Source organism: Mercenaria mercenaria, chromosome 16 (assembly GCF_021730395.1).
Source record: "Mercenaria mercenaria strain notata chromosome 16, MADL_Memer_1, whole genome shotgun sequence".
In the NCBI taxonomy this organism is placed as follows: domain Eukaryota; kingdom Metazoa; phylum Mollusca; class Bivalvia; order Venerida; family Veneridae; genus Mercenaria; species Mercenaria mercenaria.
Genome location: NC_069376.1, coordinates 58554379 through 58577015, shown reverse-complemented (window position 1 = coordinate 58577015; position 22637 = coordinate 58554379). Strand labels below are relative to the sequence as shown.

At 35.8% G+C, this 22637-nt stretch overlaps 1 protein-coding gene across 15 annotated transcripts in view; it reads left to right on the top strand.

The window, feature by feature from the left end:
- The window catches only part of LOC123541454 (transmembrane and coiled-coil domains protein 2-like), a 155369-nt gene that overhangs the window by 72163 nt on the left and 60569 nt on the right, over positions 1-22637 (top strand). For 14 of the 15 annotated variants that reach the window (XM_045326965.2, XM_045326957.2, XM_045326953.2 and 11 more), the window contains one exon: positions 17834-17917. The exons of the other annotated variant lie outside the window; for it this stretch is intronic. In XM_045326965.2, the coding sequence (XP_045182900.2) occupies positions 17871-17917 (47 nt within the window). In that variant the 5' untranslated portion in view covers positions 17834-17870. The remainder of the gene's footprint in view (positions 1-17833; positions 17918-22637) is intronic. 15 annotated transcript variants of the gene reach the window in all.

Genomic DNA, 22637 nt, shown 5'->3' with positions numbered 1-22637 from the left:
AAGGTGAGCTTTTGTGATCGCCCTGTGTCCGTCGTCCGTCTGCCGTGCATCTGTCCGTCGTCAACAATTTGACTGTTAACACTCTAGAGGTCACAATTTTGGCCCAATCTTAATGAAACTTGGTCAGAGTGTCATCCTCAATAAAATCTTGTACGAGTTCAATATTGGGTCATCTGGGGTCAAAAACTAGGTCACCAGGTCAAATCAAAGGAAAAGCTTGTTAACACTCCAGAGGTCACAATTTGGCCCAATCTTAATGAAATTTGGTCAGAATGTTACCCTCAATAAAATCTTGGACGAGTTATGTATTAGGTCATCTGGGTTCAAAAACTAGGTCACCAGGTCAAACCAAAGGAAAAGCTTGTGAACATTCTAGAGGTCACAATTTTAGCCCAGTCCTAATGAAACTTGGTCAGAATGTTATCCTCAATAAAATCTTGGACGAGTTTGATATTGGGTCATCTGGGGTCAAAAACTAGGTCACCAGGTCAAATCAAAGGAAAAGCTTGTCAACTCTGTAGAGGCCACATTTATGATGTTTCTTCATGAAACTTGGTCAGAATGTTAATCTTGATGATCTTAAGGTCCTGTTTGAATCTGGGTCATGTAGGGTAAAAAAACTAGGTCACCAGGTCAGATCAAAGGAAAAGCTAGTTAACACTCTAGAGGTCACATTTATGACCATATCTTAATGAAACATGGTCAGAATGTTAATCTTGATGATCTTTAGGTCAGATTCAAATCTGGGTCAGATGGGGTCAAAAACTAGGTCACTTGGTCAGATCAAATGAAAAGCTTGTTAACACTCTAGAGGCCACATTTATGGCTTTATTTTCATGAAACTTAGTCAGAATGTTAATCTTGATGATCTTTAGATCAAGTTCGAATCTGGGTCATGCGGGTTCAAAAACTAGGTCACCTGGTTAAATCAAAGGAAAAGCTAGTTACACATTTATGACTGTATCTTTATGAAACTTGGTAAGAATGTTAATGTTGATGATCTTTAGGTCAGCTTTAAATCTGGGTCAGATGGGGCTAAAAACTAGGTCAACAGGTCAAATCAAAGGAAAAACTAGTTAACACTGTATAAGTCACATTTATGACCATATCTTAATTAAACTTGGTTTGAATGTTAATGTTGATGATCTTTAGGTCAAGTTTTAATCTGGGTCAGGTGGGGTCAAAAACTAGATCACCAGGTCAGATTAAAGGAAAAGCTTGTTAAGACTCTTGAGGTCACATTTATGACTGTATCTGCATGAAACTTGGTCAGAATGTTAATCTTGATTATCTTTAGGCCAATAGGTCAGGTGAGCAATACAGGGCCTTCATGGCCCTCTCGTTTTTAGCTCACTTGTCACAAAGTGACAAGGTGAGCATTTGTGATCGCGCAGTGTCCGTCAGTCCATCCGTCCGTGTGTAAACTTTTGCTTGTGACCACTAGGTCACATTTTTCATGGGGTCTTTATGAAAGTTGGTCAGAATGTTCATCTTGATGATATCTAGGTCAAGTTTGAAACTGGGTCATGTGTGGTCCAAAACTAGGTCAGTAGGTCTAAAAATAGAAAAACCTTGTGACCTCTCTAGAGGCCATACTTTTCAATGGATCTTCATGAAAGTTAGTCAGAATGTTCACCTTGATGATATCTAGGACAAATTCGAAACTGGGTCACTTGCCCTCAAAAACTAGGTCAGTAGGTCAAATAATAAAAAAACCTTGTGACCTCTCTAGAGGCCATATTTTTCATGGGATCTGTATGAAACTTGGTCTGAATGTTTATCTTGATGATATCTAGGTGAAGTTTGAAACTGGGTGACGTGCGTTTTAAAACTAGGTCAGTAGGTCTAAAAATAGAAAAACCTTGTGACCTCTCTAGAGCGTTGAATGAATCTTCATGAAAAATTGGTAGAATGTTCAACTTGATGATTTTTAGGTCAAATTGGAAACTGGGTCACGTGCTATCAAAAACTAGGTTAGTAGGTCAAATAATAAAAAAACTTGTGACCTCTCTAGAGGCCATTTTTTTCATAGGATCTGTATTAAAGTTAGTCCGAATGTTCATCTTGATGATATCTAGATCAAGTTCGAAACTGGGTCAACTGCGGTCAAAAACAAGATCAGTAGAACCAAAAATAGAAAAACCTTGTGACCTCTCTAGAGGCCATATTTTTCAATGGATCTTCATGAAAATTGGTCAGAATGTTCACCTTGATGATATCTAGATAAATTTCGAAACTGGGTCAGGTGCAGTCAAAAACTAGGTCATTAGGTCAAATGATAGAAAAACCCTTTTGACCTCTCTAGAGGCCATATTTTCAATGGATCTTCATGAAAATTGGTCAGAATTTTTATCTTGTAATATCTAGGTCAAGTTCAAAAACTGGGTCACATGAGCTCAAAAAACTAGGTCACTATGTCAATAATAGAAAAAAAAAAACCACTCATACTCAGTTCAAAACTGGGTCACGTGAGGTGGAGGTTGGTTTGATTTTTAGCTGGACCATTCATAGAATAGTAGAGCTATTGGACTCGCCCATGCGTCCCCGTCCCGATTTTGTTAAGTTTTTGTATGTAAGCTGGTATCTCAGCAACTGCTTGTGGGAATGGATTGAAACTTCACACACTTATTCATTGCGATAAACTTACATTGCACAGGTTCCATAACTCTATTTTGCTTTTTTGCAAAATTATGCCCCTTTTTTGACTTAGAAATTTTTGGTTAAGGTTTTGTATGTAAGCTGGGGATCTCAGTAACCCCTTGTGGGAATGGATTGAAACTCACCACCCTTTTTTACTGTGATAAACTGGGCTTACATTGCACAGGTTATATAACTCTATTTTGCATTTTTACAAAATAATGCCCCTTTTTCGACTTAGAATTTTTTGGTTAAGGTTTTGTATGTAAGCTGCCCTGTTGAGAAATTCATGAACAGTTCATGAATAATCCTTGAACTATTTCAGAACTTTGTTCAAGAACAGTTCATGAATAGTTCATGAGAGTTAGTGAACTACAAATGGGGCTTTTTATTGGCATCAAAAATTCAAAGAAACGGGTGTGGGTTCATCAAGTTCATGAACTGGACTGGTTCATCAAATTCATGAATGGATGTGTTCATCAAAGTTCATGAATTTATTTGGGGTTTTGAAATTTGATGAACCAGAAATCTGCGAACTGATGAAAAGTTCATGAATAAATTTTTGAACTATTCATGAACATTCATCAACTACAAATGGGGACTTTTTGCGGCAATCAACTATTCATCAAGTTGATGAACCATAGTTCATGAACCAGGGTTCCTGAACTGAAAGTAACAAGATAAATGGAAAGTTGATGAACCCAGCTGAATTAGAAACAGTGATTTTACAATAGTGACATTACTATAGCAACTGCCCGAAAAAGCCCTGTCTGAGAAAGCAGGCTTTCTCAGGTCAGTGACTTGAGAACACTTTGCACTGTTTAACCTGTGATAAGTCCAAGGACATCCAAATTTTGTCCATTTTGCATTTAAGAATTATTACACCCTCATACAACACTGAAAAAGGTCTTTAAATTCCAAAATATAAAAAAGCGGGAAAAACAACAAATGCTAACCTTGTTTTGTAACCACATCTCTGTTTTCTGAACATGAAAGAGTATCCGAAATTTTAGTTGCTAGACGGTCTAATTTACTTTAACTCAAGATTGACATTCAGATTAGATACTAGCTTTGTTTCAGGGTCGTGAAAACATGTGACATTTTAAAAGGATTTTTATAGTTTTTAAAATGAACAATTTATGACAACACCATAATTACCTATTTGATATTCAGTATACTCATGTTCCTTTTAAACCATTCCTAACTGTAGTATGATAAATATTTCCTTCTCATTTGCTGCACAAACTTCTAAAAAATTGCTGAATCACATGTGCAAAAATTTCCCCCCGCAGCAACAAAATAATGGAAACTGATCATGTGAAATAAATTTAAAAGTTCATAACATTCATGAACAGTTCATGAACTTATTCTTTATTGTAAAAGGAAAACCTAAGTTTTTAGTTTTTAAAGAGTGAACAGTTCAGAAACTCCTATTGGGTTCAAGAACTGGTACTGAACTAGAAAAAAGGTTTGGGAATTTTTTGTACTTTCATTGAATCTTAGATGACTTTTTCTTAAGAACACATCAAGAATGTTTTAAAGATTTTAATATTCTTTAAACTGCTCCAAAATGTTCATCATTTTTTGCCCACCATCATCAGATGGTGGGCTATTAAATCACTCTGCGTCCGTTTGGGCCGTCCGTTAACAATTTCTCGTTATCGCATCTCCTCAGAAACTACTGGGGGGATTTTGACCAAACTTTGTCAGAATGATGTATTGGTACCCTAGTTGTGTCCCCTGAAATCAGACTGGTTCAACAATTTATAAGTGAGTTATGGCCCTTTTTTTATTCATATTTTACATAGATTTATATAGGGAAAAGCTGTGAAACCTTCTTGTCCAAAACCACAGAGCCTAGGGCTTTGATATTTGGTTTGAAGCATCATCTAGTGTCCTCTACAAAGATGATTCAAATTATTTCTCTAGGGTCAAATATGGCCCCGCCCTGGGGGGGTCACATGGTTTATATAGACTTATATAGGGAAAAAACCTTGAATAACCTCTTGTCCAAACCACAGGGGCCTAGGGCTTTGATATTTTGTATGTGAACATCATCTAGTGGTCTTCACTAAGATTGTTCAAATTATACCCCTAGGGTCAAATATGGCCCCCCGCCCTGGGGGTCATATGGTTTACATAGACTTATATAAGGAAAAACTTTGAAATCTTCTTGTCCAAACCACAAAGCCTAGGACTTTGATACTTGTAATGTAGCATCATCTAGTGGTTCTCTACCAAGTTTGTTCAAATTATCCCCTAGGGTCAAAAATTGCCCCGCCCCGGTGGTCACATGGTTCATATAGACTTATATAGGGAAAAGCTTTTAAATGTTCTTGTCAATAAGTACAACATTCAAATTTGGACCACATGTATATTTTTGAGTGGCAAGATGAACCTTGACATGAGTTGACCTTGATTTTGACCTAGTGACCTACTTTCACATTTCTGTAGCTACAGCCTTCAATTTGGACCATGTATATTTTTTAGTGGCAAGATGAACCTTGACATGAGTTGACCTTGATTTTGACCTAGTGACCTACTTTCACATTTCTGTAGCTACAGCCTTCAAATTTGGACCACATGCATAGTTTTGTGCACTGGAAAAAACTTTGACCTTGATTTTGACCTAGTATCTACTTTCACATTTTTGAAGGTACAGGCAACAAATTTGACCATAGCATAGTTCCGTGTTTCAAAATGAAATTTGACATTGATTTGACCTAGTGACCTACTTTCACATTTCTCAAGCTACAGCCTTCAAATTTGGACCACATGCATAGTTTTATGTACCGAAAAAACTTTGACCTTCACATTGACCTAGTGACCTACTTTCCACATTTTTGAAGCTACAGGCTTCAAATTTTTGACCACATGCATAGTTTTGTATTCCAAAATAAAATTTGACCTTGATTTTGACCTAGTGACCTTCTTTTACATTTCTCAAGCTACAGCCTTCAAATTTGGACCTCATGCATAGTTTTGTGTACCGAAATGAACTTTGACCTTTACATTGACCTAGTGACCTACTTTCACATTTTTAAGGTACATGCTTCAAATTTGGACCACATGCATAGTTTTGTATTCTGATATAAAATTTGACCTTGATTTTGACCTAGTGACCTACTTTTACATTTCTAAGCTATAGCCTTCAAATTTGGACCACATGCATAATTTTGTGTACGAATGAACTTTGACCTTACATTGACCTAGTGACCTATTTTCACATTTTTGAAGGTACAGGCTTCAAATTTAGACCACATGTATAGTTTTGGATCCGAAATAGAATTTGATCTTGATTTTGACCTAGTGACCTACTTTTACATTTCTCAAGCTACAGCCTTCAGATTTGGACCACTTGCATAGTTTTGTGTACCGAAATGAACTTTGACCTTAAGATTGACCTAGTGACCTACTTTTACATTTCTGTAGCTACAGGCTTCAAATTTAGACCACATGCATAGGATTGTATACCGAAACAAACTTTGACCTTGACATTGACCTAGTGACCTACTTTCACATTTCTCAAGCTACAGCTTTTGAATTTGGACCACATGCACAGTGTTGTGTATGGAAATGAAATTTGACCTTGAGCTAGTCAGTAAGTCTTGAAATTTGGAACACTCAAAAATGGCACATTGGTGGGCGCCAAGATCACTCTGTGATCTCTTGTTTTTCAAGAATTTTTCTTGAATTCTATAGGTATATTGACATTCATGAAAAAATCTTGATTCTTAAACAAGTTCATGAATATTTCAAGGATTTCAAGGATTTCTGGTATGAAATGAAAGACATCAATAAATTCACCAACCAAGTATCAGTGTACACCATTATTCTTTTCCAGTGACATTTTCTAAATTGCCAAATAATGATGAAACTTCTGTTAGCTATCCCCAATGTTTAATCAGAATTTTGTACATATTGCAGACAACATAAAATACAAAATACATGTAGTAACATTCCTAGTCATATGTATGTTAACAAGTCAAATGGTTTATCGCGGCCAGAAATTTGTACAAACTGGACAGAAGTTGCGAAATTGTCATTTGTGCAGAAAAGAAGCATTAAAATTTTACCATAACGTCCAGTACTGGACAGGTATAGTGACCATGCACGGACACAGCCAATTTTCTCAGAGGGGGTCCGATCCCCTGCTCCTCCCCCCCCCCCCCCCCCCCCCCTGGAAATTTGATAAATTTGGGCACTTCATTTTTTGCATTCTGGGACAGTTTAATGGACTAACCCTGTTAAATTTGGGAAAATGATAAATCAAGCTTTCTTGAAGGTAAAATTCTTAGTTTCTTTTAGATAAATAATATGAATTTTGTCGGGGTCGTATGTAGTAGCAGCCGCATATAATTACATGCAGTCCTAATGTTGCCTTTTTCGAAAAACATTTTCTTTCCTTCTTGTCTTCTTTCCTTTTTTACAGATTTTCCAGAGGGGGTCTGGACCCCTGGTCCCCCCGCCCCCCTCTGGATCCGCGCATGGTGACATATCATGCTTTCTGTTTATGCAGGTAAACTTGTGTTTGGTTAAATTTCAGCAGAGCACAATTGTCTGAACAGTGTACAAACTCGTTACTGTTTTTTCAGGCAAGGGTGGAAAAAAAGTGGTTGACAATGAAAGCAGTAACATTTTTATTAAAAAGAAATAAACAACGAGACAAACATTTCCAACATCTTTGGACGGTTCAAAAATCCCATGTTAAACATACGATAAAGCCCGAAACGCGTGAAAATGTTCCGAATGTAAATCGGGTGAAGTAAGCGCTCTATGTATAGAGTTAGATTATGCGTTTAAATTGATTAAACTGGGCGAGTCTACTTACTTTTTACTTGAGGATGAAAAAAAACGTGTTTTTTAAATGTTGCTCTTAAACAAGGGAGCCGGTTGAACTACTAAAAGTACAACAACAGTTAATTCACAACAAATCGTACGGTATGTTTTATAATCAATAGAAGCTGGTTGTATTTACGCTTATGAGACATGTTTCACCCACAAGTAAAGAATTCACAGGTCCATCATAAAATATTTTCCCCAGCGCGCAAATACTTGTCCTATTCAATATGATTGCGGCCGAATCGGCCGCGATCAACAAGTAAATGGATCTTGTTTTATGGATTTTATGAATTTCAGACTTGATTGACAGGGCTTCGGAAATTTGCCGGTTTGTCGGTTTTGGACCGATTTTTGACTTTTCATACCGATTCGTGAAGTGAAAAAACGAAAAAAATCGGTCCCGTAAAAATGGAGAAAAGTATAAATTTCGGTCTGATATCTCAATACACGATCACCTGCCAAGTAGGAAATTGTTGGTCGCACCTTCAGATAATCAATAAACGTGTCAATAGTCTGATTGTCACTTTGATAATCGGTATGTAATTAGCGCGAGACGCAATCAGTGCTCGCGCGGCACATCCTTTAATGTTTGCAGACAGCCGACTGCGGTGTATTAAACATTTTTGACTGGTTTCCTAACGTTTCGGACTGGATCCAAATCATTTCGAGGGGGATCCACTTCTTTATTTAGAATCCAAACGGATGGTTTATTTCAAAAGGCTATTTTTGATCACGGTAACAAACAAAGTAATCAAAGAGCTATAATTGTACATTATAGGTCTTTGATTTAATGAGACATCACACGGAAAACCGATAAAAATAATTTTTGTAATTACATGATTTGAAAAAATTACATGATTCATTTGTTGGGGCTCCAGTTGAAACAAATGCAAAAAATCGTCTTTGCAACCCGACTGTACAAAAAAGAAAAAAATGGACGGGCAACCACGAATGATAAAGAAAACCGGAGTGGCACTGTTTATCAAATCGGTCTTTTAAAAACGTTTCAAAATGAAATTTTGTTTACATCAGAAGAGATCATATAACTTTATAAAATGTAGTTGCTTATTGAAGTACAATGTAAGTGAAATGAAATATCCTTGGCCAACCCGCGTGACGTTTTGGTACTATACATGTGGGAAATTCGATCTCAGCGTTCAAATAACGTACACATTCGGTCAGCGGCAGAGTATTCTTTAAATACTGAGGCTGTTTAGCAGAGAATATGTGTCTTGTAACTCACTTTGACGCATTGTATTTTATAGAATTCCGTCAAAGAATGAGGAAACATCACAAAGTATCTGCCGTGTATACAGTATCGAAGTCAGGTGCATTGGCTTTTAGACTAGTTACGCACACAGTGTCAATGCCTCGTATTATTGCGGAAAAACATCAAAATTTAAACAAAGTAATGATCACACATCACACTGAATAACTGTATTCATTGTATGGTAATGCGCGGTGACTGGTAACTCAGTTTTAATGCATGACATGCTTATTTCTTTACCCTATCACGTTTTACAAAATATGTAATATTGGGAATGCGTTTGGTGGGGTAGCGCCGATGTCAGGATTTTTGTTTTGGACCGATTGAGTTATCAAAATTTCCGTAGCCCTGTTGATTGATCAATTCATTAATTTGAAGTTCATGAACAGTGTATGAACTTCAGGTTCATGAACCATCAGCATAATTGAAATAAAATCAAATACTGTACTGGAGTTCTGAATGAAGTCACTTGTTTGATTACTGAACTATTCGTGAACTTAAAATCATGCACCAAAGGTGAAATTTTTGAAGAACCAGTTCATGAATAGTTCTTGAACTTTAGGTTCACAGACAGTTGGTGAACTTTTTCAGGAATAGTTTCATGAACAATTTATGAACTTTTGGTTCGTGAACAGTTCACAAACTTTTTGAGGAACATTCATCGCATTGTTCACGAATGGTGCAGGAATGTTCATGAACAGTTCGTGAACAGTTCATGAATGCTCATCAGTTCATGAACTACAGCTCAACAGGGTGGTATCTCAGTACTCACTAATTGGAATGGATTGAAACTTCACACACTTGTTCACTGTCATGATCTGACATGCACAAAGCAGGTCCCATAACTTTATTTTGCTTTTTTTTTATAGAATTATGCCCCTTTTTCAACATAGAAATTTTTGGTTAAGTTTTTGTAGGTTAGCTGGTATCTCAGTATCCACTAATGGGAAAGGATTGAAACTTCACACACTTGTTCACTGTCATGATTTGAAGTGCAGTGCAAAGGGTCAATAACTCAACTTTGCATTTTACAAAATTATGCCCCTTTTTCAACTTAGGAGTTTTGGGTTAAATTCTTATATGTAAGCTGGTATCTCAGTACCCACTAATTGGAATGGATTGAAACTTCACACACTTGTCCACTGTCATGAGCTGATAAGCACTATGTAGGTTCCATAACCCTATTTTGCTTTTTTTACTAAATTATGCCCCTTTTTCGACTTTCGTATTCATTCAATTGACAAGGCTGTTGAATAGTCGAGCGTTGCTGTCCTCCGACAGCTCTTGTTACTTTAGCAACTTGACTGTACTTAAAACAAATAGGTAAAGAAATAGCTTTATGTATAATTACTATCTATTATCGAAGTTCTCATGACTTATTACTAAATCTAAATGGTTTCTTATAATTGAGTCCTCTTAAAGTCTGTAAGATAATGCTAATGAAAGCAGCAAAAATAATAGCAGACTATACTGATTGATAGAGTCTTTTCTTGAGCCTCAGGTAATTATAACATGCAACAAAACTCACACCTGCACTTGCTAGTGAAATTCCATTATACATGTAATAAAATAAATGGAAAGGACCAGATCATAATAATTATAGCAACACTTAGTCTGCGTACTGGATTGCCAGCAACACCCAGTGTGTACTGGGTTGCCTGTGAGTCTGCATACTGGTTTGCCAGCAACACTGAGTGTATACTGGGTTGCCTGTGAGTCTTTGTATGGGTTGCCAGCAACACTGAGTTTGTACTGGGTTGCCTGTGAGTCTGCTTACTGGGTTGCCAGCAACACGGAGTGTGTACTGGGTTGCCTGTGAGTCTGCGTACTGGGTTGCCGGCAACACTGAGTGTGTACTGGGTTGCCTATGAGTCTGTGTACTGGGTTGCCAGCAACACTGAGTGTGTACTGGGTTGCCTGTGAGTCTGCGTACTGGGTTGCCAGCAACACTAAATGTGTGTACTGGGTTGCCTGTGAGTCTGCATACTGGCCTGTCCGGTTGCCAGCAACACTAAGTTTGTGTACTGGGTTGCCTGTGAGTCTGCATACTGGGTTGCCAGCAACACGGAGTGTGTACTGGGTTGCCTGTGAGTCTGCATACTCGGTTGCCAGTCACCTGAAGGTAATCACTGAGGTTTCAGAGAAAACTGTATATCAGATACCAGTAATGTCATTTTTGATGTCTAACAGAAAGTTATCTTGCCGTTTTGCTGGATTTCTTAATACAGTGATACAGCTTGAATGTTCAGTCTTTTGACAGCCATTAATTTCCATATTATGATATAGGAAAAAGCATGCTGGATGTTTTGGCACCATGATGTATGAGATTGTAGGGCAGTCTGGGCACATAAGAGAAATTTTGCTGACATTGTGAGAAATAACAGAGGTCTTTGTCTTTTTTTCTGAAGATAAATTTTACCCTAATTCCATAGAAACTGTAATCCTTCTTAAATCCTTAACAATGCTATGACAGTAATTACTGCTGCCAGTGCAGGAAACATTAGCAGCATTAAGATATCCCTTCCATAACATCTTAAAATCTGTTTAAGAATTAAGTGTTATTTTTTGTGCTTTATTTGGGTATAAACCACATAGGGTCTTCTTGCAAATCCATTAAGTCAAGACAAAACAAGATTCATGTGCGTTGGTTAAATGTTTTGTTTATGTCTGCCTCTTATTGACTCAAAAACTTATAATAAGAGCTACAGTTTTGAAACTTTGCTCACTTGTTTATCATCATTAAATGACTATGTATAGGCCAAGAACTATAACTCTTATAAGCATTTTGTCAGAATTATGGCCCTTTTTGTACTAAGGAAACTTGTATTATTTCTTGGTTGAAAATTTTGTTTAGGTCCACTTTACTTGAATACTGTAGGAACACTAGCTTTGAAACTTTACAGACTTGTTTATCATCATTAGGTGAGTATGTAGGCCATGAGCCATAAGTCTGATATGCATTTTATCTGAAATATGGCCCTTTATGTACTTAGAAAATTTGATTTTCTTTTTATTTAGGTCCACTTTTCTTGATTTCTGAAAGAGATATATATAGCTTTGAAACGTTGTACACTTGTTTATTATCATTTAAGATTAGTAAGTTGGTCATTAACCATAACTCCCTCATGCATTTTTAGCTCACCTGAGCATGAAGTGCTCAAAATGAGCTTTTGTGATCGCCCTGTGTCCGTCGTCCGACGTCGTCAGTCCGTCAACAATTTGACTGTTAACACTCTAGAAGTCATAATTTTGGCCCAATCTTAATGAAACATGGTCAGAATGTTACCCTCAATAAAATCTTGGATGAGTTCGATATTGGGTCATCTGGGGTCAAAAACTAGGTCACCAGGTCAAATCAAAGGAAAAGCTTGTTAACACTCTAGAGGTCACAGTTTTGGTCCAATCCTACTTAAACTTGGTCAGAATGTTACTCTCAATGAAATCTCGGAAGAGTTCAATATTTGGTCATCTGGGGTCAAAAACCAGGTCAAACCTAAGGAAAAGCTTGTTAACACTCTAAAGGCCACATTTATGACTATATCTTCATGAAACTTTGCCAGAATATCTTGATGATCTTTAGGTCAAGTTTGAATCTGGGTCATGTTGGGTCAAAAACTAGGTCACCAGTCAAATCAAAGGAAAAGCTTGTTAATACCATAAGGGCCACATTTATGACTGATGTATCTTGATGAAACTTAGTCAGAATGTTAACGATGATGATCTTCAGGTCAAGTTTGAATCTGAGTCATGTGGGGGGTCACCAGATCAAATCAAAGGTAAAACTTGTTAACACTCTTGAGGCCACATTTATGATCATATCTGTATGAAATCTTTATTAATCTTGAAGATCGTTAGGTCAAGTTTATATCTGGGTCAGGTGGGTCAAAAACTAGGTCACCAGGTCAAATCAAAAGAAAAGCTAGTTAACTCACTATAAGCCATATTTATGCCTCTCAATAACAGGCGTAAGAAGTTGAAAGGTCAAGGTAACACTTATGGGTCAAAGGTGTTACAGCCTGAAAGACAGTTCTCCATTTTATTAGGATTATGGTGTTAATTGTAAATTCGGATTTTTAGACAATTATGAAACTTTGCTATATTAATATTATTGTCCTGAGAGGTTTGCAGTATACAGAAATAGAATAATAATACAAAGTTGACCACAAAATTTCTTATACATCTCTCTACTGACACTTGATTTACTTTTACTACCTTTTAATAATTTCTTTTTTTTTTTTTTTTTGTATTTTTGTTCAGAGATTTATGGAAAGCCAGTGTCTTGAGTTGGTATATTTTGTGGGAGGTTAAAAATGTGTCCTGGGTGTTTGCACTGAAATCTCCCTTCTCCTGTTTAATCTGTTGTAAATTTAAGTGTTTTCCTTAGCCTTAAATCACAGTGCTTTTTCTGAGTAGCCATGCAGGATTCTTGTATGAGCTGACTGACAGATTTTTAAAGATTTCTAGGTAACAGTCTGTTTACAATATAGAGCTTTTGTTTGTAATTGCATATTGATTAATATAAATTATATACTACTTGAATATCAAGGTGGTTCCTGTAGATTTCTATATAGATTATGATACTTTATGTCATTTGCTAAATGTTTGTCACAGCAACAATTCTTGGAAAAAATGTGGTATGCAGTGCAAAATTAATGCTTATATGAGCAACATCACTGTTTAAGGTAGTTCTGCATGTTTGATTAACCGAAAGTGGCGGCGTATCATCATTAATAATAGTGCCTTGTAGCGCTTCCTCATCCATCAGGTGGCAAAGATGTTGCATGCAGGAATCTATTTTATCCTGTGTATTTAGTGTTAAATTGTCAGGGCTATATTGTCTTTCTTTATGTTAATTTTAAATGATGTGTAAAATAATGCAAAGCAATACTGTAAAATGAGCATCAGTGTGAATTAATTAAGCATATGGACTTATATATACATTTATTTGGCAATTGTGATTGGAAATAGGTAAAACTACAGCTTTGAAAAATTTCATTAAAATCTACAGGTGGAATCTTTTCTATCAACAGTGTAATTTCCCCATAGAAGCCCATAATTATACCAGTATTTTCAAATTGGTCTTACAAGAAATCAAGCATGACCCTGATTTTTAGCTCACCTGAGCACGAAGTGCTCAAAGGTGAGCTTTTGTGATCAGGATGTTTGTGGTCAGAATGTTACTCTCAATAAAATCTTGGACGAGTTCAGTATTGGGTCATCTGGGGTCAAAACCTAAGTCACCAGGTCAAATCAAAGGAAAAGCTTGTTAACACTCTAGAGGCCACAGTTATGACTGTATCTTCATGAAACTTTGTCAGAAGGTTAATCTTGATGATCTTTAGATCAAGTTTGAATCTGGGTTAGGTGGGTCAAAAACTAGGTCACCAGGTCACATCAAAGGCAAAACTTGTTAACACTCTAGAGGCCGACATTAATGACTGTATCTTCATGAAACTTGGTCAGAATGTTAATCTTGATGATCTTTAGGTCAAGTTCAAATCTAGGTCAAGTGGAGTCAGAAACTAGGTCACCAGGTTAAATCAATGGTAAGACTTGTTAACACTAGAGGCCACATTTATGACCATACCATTACGAAACTTGGTCAGAATGTTAATCTTGTTGATCTTTAGATCAAGTTCAAATCTGGGTCAGGTGGGGTCAAAAACTAGGTCACCAGGTCAAATCAAAGGAAAAGCTAGTTAACACTCTAAAGGCCACATTCATGACCTTATCTTAATGAAACTTGGACAGAGTGTTAACCTTGATGATCTTTAGGCCAAGTTTAAATCTGGGTCAGTTGGGGTCAAAAACTAGGTCACCAGGTCAATTCAAAGGAAAAGCTTGTTAAAACTCTAGAGACCACATTTATGACAATATCTCTATTAAACTTTGTCAGAATGTTAATCTTGATAATCTTTAGGTCAGCTTCAGATGTAGGTCAAGTGGAGTCAGAAACGAGGTCACCAGGTCAAATCAAAGGAAAAACTAATTAACACTCTAGAGGCCACATTTATGACTATATCTTCATGAAACTTTGTCAGAATGTTACTCTTGGTGATCTTTAGGTCAAGTTCAAATCTGGGTCAGGTGGGTTAAAAAAAATAGGTCACCAGGTCAAATCAAAGGGAAAGCTTGTTAACAGTCTAGAGGCCACATTTATGACCATACCTTAATGAAACTTGCTCAGAATGTTAATCTTGATGATCTTTAGATCAAGTTCAAATCTGGGTCAGGTGAGATCAAAAAGTAGGCCACCAGGTCAAATCAAAGGAAACGCTTGTTAACACCTTTGAGCCACATTTATGATTCTATCTTCATGAAACTTGGTCAGAATGTTAACCTTGATGATCTTTAGGTTAGTTTGAATCTGGGTCATGTGGAATATTACCTACTGACCTTCTTTTTTGTTTTTTAAGATACAGCCTTGAAATTTGGATGACATGTACAGTTTTGCACACTGATCTTAAAACTGACTTCAGTGACCATGAATGTGACCTACTGACCTACTTTCTTCTTCCTTTTGTAAATACAATGACTTGAAAAAGCATCATGCAGCTACACTTTTACAATCAGTCTTGCTGACTGTATGTGTACCATATCTAGAAAGATTGCACTGTAACATACATTGTACACATTATTAAAGGTGGTCAATCACTTTTCAGCAACATTTTACAACATTTTTAACTTTTCATATATGCTTTTAGAGATTTATTTAAGGAACAAAAAGACCCAGATTCATAGTGTTAGATCCCTATTACAAATGTATAGTTTATTGACTTTTATAAAAAATTTGTAATTATCCCCCTTTAATAAGAAATTATTTGAAGAGCTGAGTATTTTCTTTTTATTTCAATGTAATTTCTAGTTTAACATTTGTATTTGATAGCTATTGGGATATTTCAACAATCTGAACAAAAACGCATAATATTTCTCTGGCATCTGAATTCAGTCATTTTCAGACTATCTTGGTTGCTCAAACAAGATAGGAAAAGGGAGGTAATAATGATTTTTCAAACTTTCATTTCTAATGAATTTCAACTAAATATATAGTTGTTGATGCAAATATATTGAACAAGTATAGGTCTTATATTTAAATCATTCTTTAGGGAATGTACATTAATTGTCGTTGGAAAAAACCATCTTGGTTGGGCAACCAGAGTAGGAAATTCAAAGTTTAAAAACACCAACAGTGAACATCTATCATGCATTAAGTGCCCACTGAGCATCAGTAAGTGTAAAATAATCAGTTGATAAAGGTTGGAACAAAACCATCACCTGATCAAAATCTGATTGAACACCTTTAAAGGATTTAACAATATGTTAACATGATATTGATTGTAGAATTAATTAATTAGATGTTGAAGGCTGTGTTTGTCAGAATTAGTGATTTAACAGTGGAAGCTCTGACTCAAACTATCCATCTGTTGTTGTTTTCCTGATAGATTTTTCCTAATATAGTGTTAATTGTGTGAGTCTATTTTCTGGAAGTTAATGCCTATTTAATAGGTTTTACATATATTTGGAAGCATTCAGCGGATTTATGTGTATGTTGTCATGGATATTAATATTGAAGTGTTTTTTCTTTACTTTGACTTGTTTCATCTATTTGATATAGAAATAGTAGAATTTAACATGAACAATATAAGTATATTAATTCTGATCACAAAAATAATCACAAGAGGCAATTTATATGTAATTTAAGTATAAAAACATGAAAGATTATTCTCAAATTGCAAAATGCTATATAACAGAAAGGTTACCCCGAAAAAACAGCTTCAGTAGCTTAATTAATCTCATGTAACTTGGTAAGAATACCAAGTTAAAGAAGTCATTAAAACCCTTTACTCTGCTAAATTTCTATAATAAACTTGTCCATCTTTCAGTTTGGACAGCACCATTAACTGTTAAAAGGGGTGCTTTCCAAAAAGATACTGAGTGCAGATCTTGATCAGACTGCACAGAACTATTTGGTCAGGTTTGGCTATATAACTATTTATAGTTCACGACAGCCATCATGACTCAAACTATAGTCATGTTTTTCAGCTCATCAATTAATACCTGAATATTTAGTTGTCAAAATATTGCACACATAACAGCAGTTGTAAAAGGTTGAATATCAAAGAAGTATTTTGTTTGATGACAGTTCTGGAAATTTTGGAGCATTGGCCGTTGTTTGTATCATTGGTATCTGCCAATACTAGCTGATAATTGATCTGACTGGGCACTGATTCACCTTTTGTGGAATAAAATGGAACTGGCACGAAAGTGTCTTAGCTTATTGCAGTCTGCTGTATAGAGAAAGTCATCTAACATATCTCAGTCCTTGCTGAAATTTGTCAGAAAATTAATTTGGGGTGTGGCTCAAATTTTGTCAGATTTTGGAATTTAGTCAAAATTTCTCAGATATTGTTTAGTTTAACCTTAGTTTTGAAAACCTCTGCTCAAGAAAAAAATTTTCATAGATTTTTTGAGAATTTATAAATGATGGATTAAAGGGCTGTGCTTGACCTGTGTATATGTCTTGTGTTGTTTGGAAGAAAGATTTTCAGGGATTTTTGGAGGAATTTGTAATTGATGGATTTTAAAAGGCTGTGATTGAATTATTGTTAAAAGATGAATATTTCTGTTTAATCTTGAAGAGAAACATTTGGAATCAGACAGAATGGAATGTTTTCAGATTTTTTACTTTTTCGTTCTTGGTAATTATTGAATACTGAGACTCTTCCCAGTGATTCATTTTATTGAATTTTGTTCCCTTTGTGATAGATACTAATTATTTAAAAGAAGACAGATGTGCACAATGTTCTCATGTCTTCTTAGAAATTTTAGCAGCTGAATGCATTATTGGTAAAAGCGGAAATGACACATTGAGGATCTATTACATTTTGTTAAAAATGAAATAATGAAGGGTAGATGGATTATTGTTTTCAAAAATTCTACAAATCAGATTGGATTAAAAGTGTTGTTGAACACAGTGTTTTATTCCAAAATGAATTGAAAGACAATACTGTGTATTTGAAAATTATAGAACAGAACGGAAAAATGTCCTTGAAATTTTTTATTAATCTTAAGTTATGATTGAAATAGAATCAAGCCCAGGCGCGAAATAGAACCAAACATCTTGATGAACTGGGAAACACTTAAACAACGTCGAAGCAGCTTCCCAGCAAGGTATGGTATTATAAACACTTTTCACAGAATTATACAGTGCTTGAACTATTTACCATTTGTAGCCAGATTATTTGCAAATTGTCAAGAATTTCATTTAGTTATGATACACCTTGCATGTAAGCAATAGTGATGAATAATAAAAAAGACAACAACAACTAGATTAACATGGTCCTTCCACTCCTACACAAACACAAATGGCCAGTGCGTAAGTTCAACATGAGATATGATTGTGCCAGGCAATGCTTGTGCTTCAGTATCTACCAGCTAGTATGGCCCCTGCAGCTTACTTAAATTGCCTTCTTTACCAAAGATCTGCACATTTATTTTGAATATTTTGTAATTATCTCCCTTTTTAATTCATCGAGCTCAAAATGCTGGAGGTGAACTATTGTGATCACCCTGTATCTGTAATGCATCATGATGTCAACAATCTATAATTGACTATTAACACTATACTTATAATACTTCATGGATCACAATTTTAGAATATTAGAATACTTGTAACCTTCAATAAAATCTCAGACAAGTTTGTTACTGGGTCATCTGGGATCAAAACTAGGTCACTAGGTCATAAATATGAAAACCTTGTTAACACTGTAGAGGCAACATTTTTCTACCTTACCTTTCACAAAATGATTGTCTCTATGAAATCTAGGATGAATGGGGGTTACCTGAGATAAAAAAAGTAGGTCACTGGGTCAAATCATAGAAAAACCTTGATAATTAACACTTTAGAGGCCACATTTTCAGTTTGATCTTCTTAAAACTTTCTCTGTGAAATCTAGGTCCAGAATAAAATTGGGTTACCAGAGGTCAAAAACTAGGTCAATAGGTTAAATTATAGATAAACCATGTTAACTCTATAGGCCATATTTTTTTGATATTCTTAAAATTTTGTAAGAATGTTTCTTTATGAAATCTAGGTCAAGTTCAAAATTGGGTAACCTGAGGTAAAAAAACTGGGTCACTGAGTTAAATTATAGACAAACCTTGTTAAAACTCAGTGAAAGACACCACATTTTCTGCTTGATTGTCATAAATCTTGGTCAGAATGTTTGTCTCTATCAAATCTAGGTCATATTCAAAACTAGGTTATCCATGATCATAAACTTAGGTCAAATAATAGAGAAAAACATTGTTCACATTATAGAGGCCATGTGCAGATTTACTACTTTTTCTTGATAAAGCACAGCCTCCTTGCTATGCTCAGTATATTTCAAATCTTTGCAATTACTTTTTAGCTCACCTGAGCACAAAGTGCTCAAAGTTAAGCTTTTGTGATCACCCTGTGTCTGTTGTCCGTTGTCTGTCCGTCAGTCGTCAACAATTTGACTGTTAACACTCTAGAGGTCACAATTTTGGCCCAATCTTAATGAAACTTGGTCAGAATGTTACTCTTAATAAAATCTTGGATGAAATCGATATTGGGTCATCTGGGGGGAAAAGTAGGTCACCAGGTCAAATCAAAGGAAATGCTTGTTAACACTCTAGAGGCCACATTTATGACTGTATCTTCATGAAACTTTGTGAGAATGTTAATCTTGATGATCTTTAAGTCAAGTTAAAATCTGGGTCAGGTTGGCTCAGAAACTAGGTCTCCAGATCAAATCAAAGGGAAAGCTAGTTAACACTCCAGAGGCAACATTTATGACTGATGGGTATGTTTTAATATGTTGAATACTAAACTGTTATATCATTTTTAGTGTCATGCACAAAGGTTCTTTAACATTGTTCTGTACAAAACAGTCATGATGATATATTGATTTGAAAAAAAAAACAAAAAACATACTGGACGAGCCAGTGCTAAATTAACGTTTTTGTTCTATAGTTATTATCTCAGTAAAACAGAAAGCAATACAGACAGACCCAGTTTCATCATTAAATAGAAAACAGAAACATTGCATAAGGATTTATTGATGATTCAAGTTCATGTGGGTTATAGTGACTTCTGTCAACACATTTGCTAGCTGGTCAACAACTTCTATCATTTAGATAGCAATTAGCCTGGCTCCCTGGCTGCATGGTTATTTTTAGCTCATCTGATTTTTTGAAAAAAAATGATGAGTTATTGTCATCACTTGAGCGGTTGTCGGCGTCGGCGTCGGCGTCTGCGTCGGCGTTGCCTGGTTAAGTTTTATGTTTAGGTCAGCTTTTCTCCTAAACTATCAGAGCTATTGCTTTGAAACTTGGAATACTTGTTCACCATCATAAGCTGACCCTGTATAGCAAGAAACATAACTCCATCTTGCTTTTTGCAAGATTTATGGCCCCTTTTGTACTTAGAAAATATCAGATTTCTTGGTTAAGTTTTATGTTTAGGTCAACTTTTCTCCTAAACTATCAAAGCTTTTGCTTTGAAACTTGGAATACTTGTTCACCATCATAAGCAGACCCTGTACATCAAGAAACATAACTCCATCTTGCTTTTTGCAAGAATTATTGCCCCTTTTGGACTTAGAAAATCAGTTTTCTTGGTTAAGTTTTATGTTTAGGTCAGCTTTTATCCTAAACTATCAAAGCTATTCCTTTAAAACTTGCAACACTTGTTCACCATCATAAGCTGACCCTGTACAGCAAGAAACATAACTCCATCCTGCTTTTTGCAAGATTTATGGCCCCTTTTGGACTTAGAAAATATCAGATTTCTTGGTTAAGTTTTATGTTTAGGTCAACTTTTTCTCTTAAACTATCAAAGCTATTGCTTTTAAACTTGCAACTCTTGTTCACCATCATAAGCTGACCCTGTACAGCAAGCAACATAACTCCATCCTGCTTTTTGCAATAATTATTGCCCCTTTTGGACTTAGAAAAATCATTTTCTTGGTTGAATATTATGTTTAAGTCAACTTTTCTCATAAACTATCAAAGCTACTGCTTTAAAACTTGCAACAGTTTTTCACCATCATAAGTGGACACTGTACATTAAGAAACATAACTCTATCCTGCTTTTTGCAAGAGTGATGGCCCTTTTTAGACTTAGAAAATCATGGGTAGGACAATATTTCTATTATACAAAAAAAATCAGATGAGCGTCAGCACCCGCAAGGCGGTGCTCTTGTTTATATAGATACTGCAGGCAAAATAAGAAAATCTTAAGCCTGTAAAATAGCACATTTTATCTGATGGCTGAACCTATGTTCGGAGCCAGGGGCAATAAAAATGTCAATGTTGAAACAACCTGCTGGAGTTACTTCCCTCTTAATGAATAAACTTATATAGGTCTTATATGTAAATAAGAACAAACATAGGGACGGGAGCCAGTCTAGATAGCAATTGGCAGTTCGAATTTTTGCATCATCTTACTTGAAAATACTGTATGCAATAAGGAAATTTATTGGACAGTCATGTGGTACTAATAGGAATCACTGATTGAAAGAGAAAATTAGGTATAATTATGATACTATATTGTAATCAAATACCAAAGCTCAACTTTACAAAGTATATGGAGAGCTGAATATATCCTACTTGCCCAGGTGTCTGTACCCACACCTGGTTCAAGTGTTAATGAACTTTAGCTTTAACTCTGTTACTGCATGATGGATTTGTTTCAAACTTAAAACAGTTATTCGTCATCATCACTCAGATCATATAACACAAGGGCCATAACACACACCAATATTTGAATGAATTATTAGCCTTTTTACATAAAATTTCAGGTTAAAGTTTTGGTGCACTTTCACTCTATCTCTGTTATTACTGAATGGATTAGATTCAGACTTAAAATAGTTGTACCACATCATCACTCATATCACATAACACTCATATTAATGACACAAGGTCCATAACTCTGGCACCAATTGTGTATGAATTTTGTCCCCTTTTCTATTAGAGTTTTAGACTAATTTTGATGCACTTCCACTTGATGGATTGGATTCAAACTTAGAATAGTCCTTCCACATCATTGTCCTCATCATATGATATCATTAATGCCCCCTTTTTAGCCCACCATCATCAGATGGTGGGCTATTAAAATCACTCTGCGTCCGTGGTCCGTCCGTCCGTCATTCCGTCCGTCCGTCCGTCCGTCCGTCCGTTAACAATTTCTCGTTATCGCATCTCCTCAGAAACTACTGGGGGGATTTTGACCAAACTTTGTCAGAATGATGTATTGGTACCCTAGTTGTGTCCCCCTGAAAATCAGACTGGTTCAACAATTTATGAGTGAGTTATGGCCCTTTGTTTATTTCTATAATTTACATAGATTTATATAGGGAAAAACTTTGAAAACCTTCTTGTCCAAAACCACAGAGCCTAGGGCTTTGATATTTGGTATGAAGTATTATCTAGTGGTCCTCTACCAAGATGATTCAAATTATTTCTCTGGGGTCAAATATGGCCCCGCCCTGGGGGTCACATGGTTTATATAGACTTGTATAGAGAAAAACTTTGAAAAACCTCTTGTCCAAAACTACATGGCCTAGGGCTTTGATATTTTGTATGTGACATCATCTAGTGGTCTTCAACTAAGATTATTCAAATTATACCCCTAGGGTCAAATATGGCCCCACCCTGGGGGTCATATGGTTTACATAGACTTATATAGGGAAAAACTTTGAAAATCTTCTTGTCAAACCACAAAGCCTAGGGCTTTGATACTTGTAATGTAGCATCATCTAGTGGTTCTCTACCAAGTTTGTTCGAATTATCCCCTAGGGTCAAATATGGCCCCGCCCCGGGGGTCACATGGTTCATATAGACTTATATAGAGAAAAGCTTTTAA